General features: G+C 30.5%; 3 protein-coding genes across 3 annotated transcripts in view; all 3 read right to left on the reverse strand.

Annotated features, from left to right (window-relative positions):
* Window positions 1–615, reverse strand: part of LOAG_09295 (hypothetical protein) — a gene marked incomplete at its 3' end in the record, with an annotated part of 1548 nt that extends 933 nt beyond the window's left edge. Inside the window, exons 1-2 of the mRNA XM_020447903.1 lie at window positions 465–615; window positions 155–277 (exon numbers count right to left, since the gene is read on the reverse strand). Coding sequence (XP_020301911.1) covers window positions 155–277; window positions 465–575 — 234 coding nt within the window. The 5' untranslated portion in view covers window positions 576–615. The remainder of the gene's footprint in view (window positions 1–154; window positions 278–464) is intronic.
* Window positions 616–2052: 1437 nt separating this feature from the next.
* LOAG_09296 (hypothetical protein) lies at window positions 2053–4409 on the reverse strand (the record flags this gene model as incomplete). Its single annotated transcript, XM_003144824.1, has 6 exons — window positions 2053–2272; window positions 2597–2709; window positions 2917–3029; window positions 3756–3938; window positions 4091–4157; window positions 4362–4409. The coding sequence occupies 6 exons, from the start codon at window positions 4407–4409 to the stop codon at window positions 2053–2055; spliced, it is 744 nt and encodes a 247-aa protein (XP_003144872.1).
* A 1049-nt stretch (window positions 4410–5458) lies between these two features.
* On the reverse strand, window positions 5459–6877 carry LOAG_09297 (hypothetical protein; the record flags this gene model as incomplete). Its single annotated transcript, XM_003144825.1, has 3 exons — window positions 5459–5618; window positions 6180–6404; window positions 6798–6877. 3 exons carry the CDS (start codon window positions 6875–6877, stop codon window positions 5459–5461), a joined length of 465 nt encoding a protein of 154 aa, XP_003144873.1.
* Window positions 6878–10692: the final 3815 nt, after the last annotated feature.

Consider the following 10692-nt stretch of genomic DNA (forward strand, 5'->3'; position numbering starts at 1 on the left):
GCAATTTTTTGTCTTTTACAAATTTGAAATTTCAAATTTCAAAGTCTTTTAAAAGATATTAGAAGAAAAAGTAATTAACTTACGAATTAACAAGCATAATAATAAATGTTTGCCGATATTTTGAGCTTAGGAAACAGTAAGTCATGAAACTAACGTAACAATTAATCAGGGATAATAAATCTAGCAAATTTGCTAAATTTCTGTACAAAATAGTATGCACATCATTGGTATGCAAGGCGTTTAGCATCGCTAATACACCTTGTGGTAATTCCGTTACCTATAATACGACGAAATCATTAATTAAATAGCAAATCAAATCATTTTAATTTCAATTTCAAATGATTGATTTTATTTTAAAGCAATAGAAAACCATCAAATTATCTTTTCAGCTTCATTTATTTAAGCCAAAATTTGCTGTAAGTTTTAATAACTAATAGTTAAAGTGAAAAAAGAATACAATTTACCAAAAAGACGGAAAGCATGACGACAAGTGTAAAAGTCGTTCGATCATAGTTTCGTTTACTTCTCTTAGCAGCAGCATTATTATTATTATTATTATTCTTTTTACTTCCCATATCATCAGCAAAGTAATATTTACGATAAAGTAAATTTTGCCTTCTCTTCAAATTATTCCTCAATCGAAATACTAACAAAATTGTAAAACAGCACAATAACAAACAAGGTAATGCCTGCAAATATTTATCTATAAATCGGTCTTTATCAATCTTTGTAATTGACCTCTTCCACTTTACTTTTTCAAATTTAATTCGAGAAATAACATAATTAAGTGATTATTCTTCTATATGAAAGACACAAATGTATTCGTAAAAATCAGGTCACTTAATAATTTTGTTCAAATACTTTCTTTGCATTACAAGTGTAACATTGTTATTAGATGAGAATATTTTTTGGTATTTTAAGGAAAGGTGACAATGAAACGAAAAAATCGAATGACAATGAAACAGAAAAATCAAACCTTTAATGCAATACCTAAAATCCATAAATTAAGTTTAAAATATTTGCAGCTATTATGTATTGCCCAATCAGATATATCAATTGTGTAAAGTAAATGTTCACCATCGACCCTGAAGAAGGCAAAAGATGATTTTGTATGGTATTTTAATGAAGATAAGAAAAGATAATGAGTTATAAGTGTAATCAGTCTTATCTCTTGATAAAGATGGCATTGTCAAAAGCCGAACTTAGCCTTTTCATTCCATTCTCGCAAATGAAAACACTCCAAAATATCAAAATTTTAAATATCAGATTTCAAAATGTCAAATCATACCATCCAACGTTCTCTTTATTACATTATTCGACCTTATTAAGCCTTAAGTCCTTATGACATAACCTTCGATTACCCTTGTATGCATTTCACTAGGATGTATTAATCAGTTGTTAAATACTACAGTAATCATTTATGTAACTTTCAAACCATTCTGCAAATTTCTTTACTCCTATGATTTTACTAAGATTTTTTCAACTAATTGTAGGGAAAAAAAAATGAATTTTTCATTTGTAAATTGTTAAATTGTACTTTAAATCTATTTAATTTTAAATTTTATATCAAAATAATACTTACCATACAACTTTAATTTCATGTACCAAAAATGTAGGAATACATATGGCTGATACAATTACTGCAATAATACCTGTTGTACACCTAAACATCCATTTCTTACCAATTAAGAAATTTCATTTTTAAGAAGAATTTCCACTTATCACAATTTTTCGTAAAATTTCATTCGTAGCGATATTATTTGATTGTAAATGGTGTGTAACTGAAGAGAATCAGGAATTAGTAATACTTGAGAGTGTACATAGCAGATATTGAAAATGGACGAAACTACACAATAATGAGAGATGAAGGACGATAAGAAAATCTATAAATACTCGCCGTCGTTGTCGTAACTAGCTTTTGTGAAGGATTATCAGTGTAAAATTAAGCAAATTTATTTGTAGCAGGAAGTTCTTTTAGGCGGTGTTGATGTGGCACGGTTTTTTTCCGCGTTGTCGTTTGTCCTCAAGGTGATTCTGTGTGAAGCAACGACGTTATGGATGATATGTCTCCATGTCTCCCGATTCGAGGCCATAGTGAACCATTGATGGTAGGGTCAAGGGTGAGATATTGTTTCGGGGAGTTCTTTTATCTCCTGTTTGGAAGCCAGTGGCAAGTTTACCAAAGAATACAGTCTTAGAAAGAGACGGTATCATCTGTCCTGGAGATGTGTCTAGCCAAGCGTAGCTACGTTCCCAGTATATGGCATCAATACTAGTGATCGCTATTTGTTACCTGTTTAAGGGCAATCAGTCACGTAGTTAGACTAATGAATCTTTACAATTGTACGGAGGCAATGCTAGTGAAGTGTTCGAGGAGTTGCAAATGGTGGCAGTAAATGACTCATAATTTAGATCTATATAAAAGAGTAGAAAGTACTGAGCTTCCATAAACACTTTGTACTTTTCTTCAGGTGCTTAGTGCTAGAGAAGTTTTCCGAATACTTGGTATGTCTTTGCTAACCTGTTGTCCATTTCTTTGTTAATTTTACTATCCGAGAAGACGATGTGTCCTAGATAGTTGAATTGTTGGACTAACTTAAGCTCTGATTTGCTTATGTGATGTGAGGATGATGGAAGATTTGCTCTAGTACTGGCTGGTAGAGAACTTCTGCCTTCATTCTGACGTCCAGCCCAAAAGTCCAGCAACCACTGCAAAACAGGATGTTAAGCGTTGCAGAATTGCTTCTATCATAACAAAAGTAGCTCTCGGACGTGATAGTTTGGGGTCTTGATATGGGTCTTCAATTGCCTTAGATTGAACAGGTCATCGGTATGATGTCAGATGTAAATGGTGTTTTCTTCATCTTCACACCATTGGTTTATTGGGAAGGGCTGAGAGAGTGCATAATCACATACTGACTTGACCACTCTGATCGTCATGTATTGAGGAATATAGGGAAATATTCTAATCATTTCAGGATCTGCGGCAGGTTTTTTTTCTAACACAATGTCGAAAGCCGTGGTGAAGTCTACGAAAGTTATACAGAATTCTTTATTTTGTTCTCTACATTTCTTTCTTATCTTTGGCCATCTGCGCTAAGTAAGGAGTTTTGATGTGGTGTATGGGTCTATATACAGCTTTCAGAGGCTTGTAAAATCCTCTATGGTCATCCGATGCTAGGTTGATCCATCATTTGCTTTGGATGTCTTGAAGTTTCTGTTGGAGGTTACTGCTTACAAGACGAAAGGTTCTTCTTCTAACATGTCAACAGGTGTGCCCTGTAAGCAGTTCTCTTTCTTGTTAATAAATTCTCCATTCCTTCATTGTTTCCATCAAACCAATCTTTGTTCATCTTGCAAGAAAATCTAAGGATTCCACGGAAGGAAAAAAGGTTAAGTTTTTTTCTGGGTTCAAAATGGGGGTTACGTTTGCATCGCACAAGGCGTGTTTGATATTCTGCATTGGACATTACTTGAGTGTAACGGACATCACGGACCTTTCTCTGGCGTATTAAGACATAATCGATAAAGTACAAGTACCTGGATTGAGAAGGTTGGCTTCAGGCTGTCTGTCTGCTCAAAGATAATGTTTGGGATGGCGAGTTGCTGTTTATACAAAACTCTGGCGAGAGCTATCCTTTGTCGTTGCAATTTCCGACACCTTGCTTGTCTAGTACTCCTTTTCAGGTTTCAGCATTCTTTTCTACTTTGGCATTGAAATGATCAAGGATTGTGACCTTACCATCAACAGGAACCTTTTAGATACAACCCGACAGCGCAAGTTGGTTCTATAAGGTCAGCTCGCAACTTTGGGACATATGTGCCAAGAACAATAATATGCTGTCTGCTGCAGGAGGCATAGGGAGATAATGCGATCGGAATGACCTCGGCAGATTTCGAGTTTGGAGACAAAGAAGTTTTTAACCATGAAGCCAACTCTTGAAAAATGACTTTCGATTTTGAGTTTTCCTAACCAATTGAGTGTAGCCAGTATCATGTTCTTTGAGGTTATCATCCTCATGGAGATGAATAAACTCCATTTTCAGGTTGCCATTAAATGGTCATATTCTGTTGTTTGGTTAATACCCACCTCTTGTCGCGGGAAAGCTTTGCATGTCCTTATAAGGTTGCGAGCTCTGCTGTGTCTCCTGTTGTGCCTATGGTGGCCTCCCCATGCCAGATAGGTCTATCCAGATAAATCGTATACACGAGCAGGATGAGACTCGCTAACTTCCCAAATCCGGACAGATGGAGCTGGTCTAGTCCTGCAATGTTATTTTAGAGAAGAATACTCTAACTAAGCCTACTTCCCAAGGACTTCGCTGTCACTACCCAAGCTTGTTAGTCCCTGACAAATGAACCTTAGGATTAAAGATCTGTGCACGCTGTGTCTTACCTAAAAAATCCATTGCACTGGCTTGAAGGATACACTCATTTTTGTAAAGTTCTGTAGCGAAAAGTGAGGGATAAAACGGCAAGTGATAAGGTGGAAACCGCAGACCTAAACCTGCACACAGGGTTCAGAATATTATTGGTCGTTTTGGATTGATCCAGAGATGACAGTCTTGTTCGGCAATATTCTGAACGACCAATTAGCCTTTTTCAAGGAGAGCATTGCTTGTTTCATACGGAGAGAAGCCTAAAAGGGAATCTTTTGGGAATCCTAAAGAAATTCTAAAAGAATCCTAAAGGAAGAAAAGGGAATCTTCATATAGCCTATCCGAAACTCATCTCCATCTCCATCCGGTCAGCTAACCACGGCGAACAGGAATCTTTTGATGCGGTTGCACAGAAGAAAACAGAAGAAAAAGGCATACACTTAAAGATGTTTACGGATTGAAATGGAAACTGGATTGACATGTTGGAACATTAAATACATGCTTGTTAATACGAATAATGAACGTTCTGGGCGTTGTTTTGTTATAATTAATTGCCCATGAGCTACCACGACACAATAAATACTAATTATTAGCAAAAAGTAATGATGATAAGGATGAATAGAAGAATGATAGTTTGATAATAAATATTATAGAGAATTCAGAACAACACATACAAATAGAATTGAATTAGTGGGCATTGTTTGTGCTCTTTATTACTGAATATTTAAATAGATTATTAATGGATGGGAAATTTGAAATCCCACACAATTCAATCTAATATTATCTCTGAATTTGTTTGCTTATCAGTGTCTTTGTCATTATTATTTAAATTTCCTGGTCTTTTCCTTTTTTTCTCTTGTTGAAATCAGTTTAATTAATTTTAGTTTCAACAATTACAGTTCCGTGAAAAGTTGATGAAACTTCCGTTTGTTCGTTTCCTACACCTTTTTATATCTCAGACAAATATAATAGGAAGAATTTTTGTTGAAATTTCCAAGAATAAACGGATCATTGAGATAGTTGAAGATTTTCAAAAATAATTTTAGAGAAAAAAAAACATAGAAAAAATTTAATGTTTATCAAGCAAACCATGTGGTAATAGGCTGAAAAAATGAATTTCTAGATTGTGCCAAAGCACTCCATCGGATAATGGCCAATGTTACGCAACAATACAATGTTATTCCGTGAAGTGCTATCGATGTTACGGCGTGAATTTTAAGAATTACTACCCATATATAGCTGAAAAAAAATTAAAAGTAATAGTAGCACAAATGATTATTATGCTAAAAAAGGTTTACACCACTTTGATCATGATGAATTTTGTAAATTTTCACAAATAATTTAGAAAAAAAGGAAAATTTCAAAAGCATTTAAAATTCACATTTTTAAATTTATCCTGTATTTTAAGGTTATTTTTATTCATCCTTCTTGTCAAAAATTACTAATAAATTTGCATATAACCAAAAAGACAAAAAAGAAAAAAAACTGAAAGTTTTTTGAAATGCAAGCAAAAAACGAGAAATTTGGAAATCGTTATAATTTAAATCGACTTTAATTGAGTTTGTATAAGTTGTAGAAGAATAGTTATTTCTTGTTATTTTCATTGTTTGTTTATTATACATTTAACAAATTCATAAGTGTATAGTATATGATAAGCAACAAATTTAAAAACAAAATAACTGCAAGAATTATTTATTCATACAATTCCTTAAAATTATATGAATTTAATTAATTTCAAATTGAAAGCTAGAAGAAAATTGTGATAATATTGATCAAATTATCAAACTATTGATTGTCTACCTCACTCCCATTCCTGACGTTGGCACAAAAAATTTAAATTTGATAATATAGAGGAGATATGAGCTCATCGTAATTATATCACATACAGCAATAACAACCAATACACAATTAACTGCTGATCGTAACATGCTTGGTCTAGTTAGTACCAAAATATGAATTATATTTGCGAAAATTCCCGTTGGACAAATTAAGAGGCAAATATATGGATGTAATACATCGTATGTTCTGAAATGTTTGAAATTAAAATTATCTCATAAATTTACCTAAATTACTTATTAGTGATTATTATCGATTGGAATGGAGAATTTCCGAAAAGTAAATATCACAATGTTCCACATTTATTTATTTATTTTTCTTTGATATCCGTTTTATTTGCTATATTCCATATATTATTGAAAGCAATTATTGCTAGAGATTCAAGCATTATGAAAAATATGGAATTTTGGATGAATTTTCTTATTAATTAAAATTAACATATAGGAAAACTATCTGATAATATTAAGTGGAATGGAATGGTCTACAAGAATTTCCACCTAATTTAATCTTAATTAAGTTTTCATACTTTTTAAATGGATTATTTACAGATTCTTATTAGAGCTAAATGAAAGTAATACTTACGATTGAAATTCATAAAGTGCTCGTTGCATTGCGATGGAAACATTTTCATCAAATAATGGAGGATCATTTTCACAATACATTTTTTTCTTCCTTTCTTTTCCTCTTCACAATGACATGAAATGAAAGATTTTTTTGTCATCGCCAGAATTTTATTTGCAAAACATTTCAATATAGGCATTTGATTCAAAGAAAAAAAAAAAGCAAAATTAGATATGATGAGAGAGAAAAAAAAAGACAAATTTTCCATCAGGAAAAGGAAAAGCAAAGAAAAAAATGAAATAAAAATTCAAAAGTAAATAAAAAAGAAAAGAAAAAAAAACCAAAGAAGTGAACTTTAAAAGAATGAACTAAGTGCAATTAGAAAAATGTCTCATAGATAATTTTTATTCAAAGGACAGCATCAATTTTCCACCTTTCATTCATTACTTCTTCGATTTAAATGAAATAATAGCATTTTAATTTAAAATGAAATATTAAAGTGAAAATTAATATCGAACATGTGAACTTTGAAAAGAAACAAATTTCTTTTTTCTTTACAAAAGATTTGCTTTTCTTGTTTATCATTAAAACGTATACTGTCAGGTATAATCTTTCAGTAGATTTTTAAATAGTTGTGAATGAATACGAACAAACATTTCAAATAAAAATTTCAGTTTATTTTATGCATGAAATTAGAATTAATCAATTCGAATATTTGTGAAACAGTTTTGACTAGCCAAGAAAGCTATAAGAAATGTTTTAACAACTTTAATTATTCAATTTTTAAAATTGTAATCATTCTGATTGTTCAAATTTTGAAGTTGTTCACAAGTAATTTGTTATATAAAATTTTTCAAAGTTTTAATAACTTCCAAATCTTTCTTTTATTTTGTGCACAATTCCATCATTTTTTGATATTTTTCAAAATTTCACACTATTATCTCCATATATTCTTCCAATTCTTTCGTTTCTTTGTTTCCCTCATAGTTTTCCTTATTTTTTCATTTTTTAAATGAATTTCATAACTGAAACTGATGAAATGACATGCTATCCGTAAGAATGTTACATCCAAATATTAGATTTCAGAAAATGCTGACGCTAATGAATGAAATAATTTTTGTTGAAAAAATTTTAAAATTGTTCAAAATCACCAAGTATTAATCAATGAAGGAAAATGAATCATAAATAAGAGCCGTATTAGTGTCAAAGTTAGTGTCTTTTTTAGATTTCTAAAAAATATCCCTCTTTTACTTTCGCAAATACCGAACGAAAGAGGAAAGTGATTAGAAATTGTTAGAATAGAGACATAAAAGAAAGTTGACGATTTTTGAAGTTTTTTTCTGGAAAATACATATCAGTTAAGCAATTGGAAAGTTTTTAAAACAATTATATGAAAAGGAAAAACGGTCTAAAAAGAAGATGGTTGAAAGATGATTACACAAAGTAATAATAAACTTAGTACCTATTTCAATTTCATAAGCACTATTTAAGCTCAGAGGAGAGTTCAATACTAATATCAATATTTTCTCCATCCTAATTAGGAGGACTACATGGTAATGATAATTAGCAGGGGAAATGTAATATTTTCTTTAGAGATAGAGTAATCTTAAAGGTATGCAATACTTTAGGATAAGTATATCGATTTCTTACATCAATTTACAAGTAAATCGGCAATTAAAATGGCTCCATTGGGATTTGAAAATTTACACAGCGCAAAAGTGAGGATAAAATAAATTTTGCTGCAAAAAATCGTAAACATGCCTGATAAAGGAAGTGTTGCCGGAATTTCAGCTGTCATGACACACTTTTAACAGAATAATCAGCAAACTTTTTTTATATATATAGAAAAAGGGAAGGTTATAAATACAGGAAAGTATTTAAAAAGATCATTGATGAAAGATCATTGGTGAAAGATCATTGGCAAAAGATCATTGGCAAAGGATCATTGACTTTTCATTTTTTTTAGATAAAACAAATAGATTCATCATTAAATATCATTGTTATATTTTTTAGGAATTTATTTTACTGTTTAAATATAATATTTTGAAATAATGTTATGATCAAATTTCACAGTAAAAAAAATAACAACAAAATTTGAAGAGTTCATTAATCTTTGCTTACTTTAAGAAATAATAAAAATTGTTCAAATATAATGCATATTACGGTTTAAAAAAAACAAACATGAAAATGGCGAAAAAAAATAAAAAGTGAGAAAAAATAAAAAAGCAATTTTTTCCTTCGAAATGAAAGATGTTTTATTATTAAAGCCTGAACAGGATCAAATGAAAATTTGTATTTGCGACAAATTAATTTCAGGGAGGAACACTTTTGGTAAAGTCTTGGTAAAGTCAAGGACAAAGAAAACGAACGACATCTACAACAATAAGTTATAGCTATTAGCTTTATGTTCATTTTACCGTAATAAAATTAGAATTTAATTATTTAGTCGCTCAAACTTGGAACATAATATTTTTATTAATTTCAAGTAATAATATATTGAAATATATTTTGATGCAAGTTAGTAACAATGCTAGAATATATTTGATTTAATTTAAAGTTATTCTTAAATGATGAAAGCACAATTTCAGTAGACAAATTTAAAATTATTGCTGATGAACGATTATTTTGCATGGATGACTGATTGCTGAAAAGCATAAAGGAAGAAAAAAAAAACAATGAATACGAATGATGTTAAATTAAATTTTCTATTTTACAACCTTTTCATCTTTCTTTGTTCAGTCATTTTTTCTTTTCATATCTTTTCCATGAAATAAATTTGATGAAAAGGTGTTTATTTCATCGTACTAAAAATTAGAATAAAGATTAGCTAAGGCAAGCAAGCGTTAAAACTAGTTATGAAAGTTTAGATCCAGAAAAAAAAAATGCTCGATTAGATTTGATACAGTTATGTGAAGCGTAAAAAAAAATAGTATTGGAAGTATCTCAGTTTGATTTTATACAAATATCTGTGGAACGAATTGTCATATGATTTGATGAGTTAATCGATTAGTCAAAATTTAAGGATGAAAATTTTCAAAATGTTTCATTTCCGTCCATTTTACAATGATTAATTTGTCTTGTTGATGAAAATTCCCGTATTTTACTCGGATAAATAAAGCATTTAACAATTTCATTCCCGTGAATTTGAAATGTGGACATGATTAAAAAGATTGCAAATGTGACAGAAGGCATCATTGATTAATTAGCATCAAGTTATTAGGCAAATACAGATATTAGTGAGATGTTAGCTTAATCATAGTAAATCCAACGTTTGCATCTTCTAAGGAACTTCAAATTTTTTGAAGAAAAACTTTTAATTCGATTAGTTTTTAGGTTAACAGCTAAGCTTAATTCGAATTATTACAATCAATCATGATTCTTTAAGTTAGAGAACATAACACTATGCTGTTTGTTATATTATAATACAATCACATGTCTTTTATATTCATGTAAGATTCATTTAACTTTAACCATTAATTTTCAATTTGACTTATCAGCATTATCATATTTGAGTCAGAAATTTAAGGCTTCCTCCGCTTTCAATGAGAGAAATAATGTTTCCTTTCCACTTGATGATATTATTTGTAAATGCGCGATACAGCAGTTTTTGCTTATCACTCCATTCGATCATCATACTGTAATCTTTTGTCATTATGAAACATACAGATAGCATTTCATGGTGAATTCAAGTTACAGAAAGTTTAATTTATAATTAGTCACTGAGATATGACAAAACTTTTAATAATGGCTTATCAAAAGTGTTGCATAAGCGTTATTAAAAATGTTACAGCTCAATAAAAATATGAAAAAAACGGAAAACAAATATAAAAGAAGCATTAGAAGCAATGCTGCATTTTGAAATAATCGAATGCATTTGAAAGGAACATTAGTATTGAGCGCAGTATTCCAAATGAAT

The sequence above is a fragment of the Loa loa genome (genome assembly GCF_000183805.2).
Source record: "Loa loa unplaced genomic scaffold supercont3.22, whole genome shotgun sequence".
Taxonomy (NCBI): domain Eukaryota; kingdom Metazoa; phylum Nematoda; class Chromadorea; order Rhabditida; family Onchocercidae; genus Loa; species Loa loa.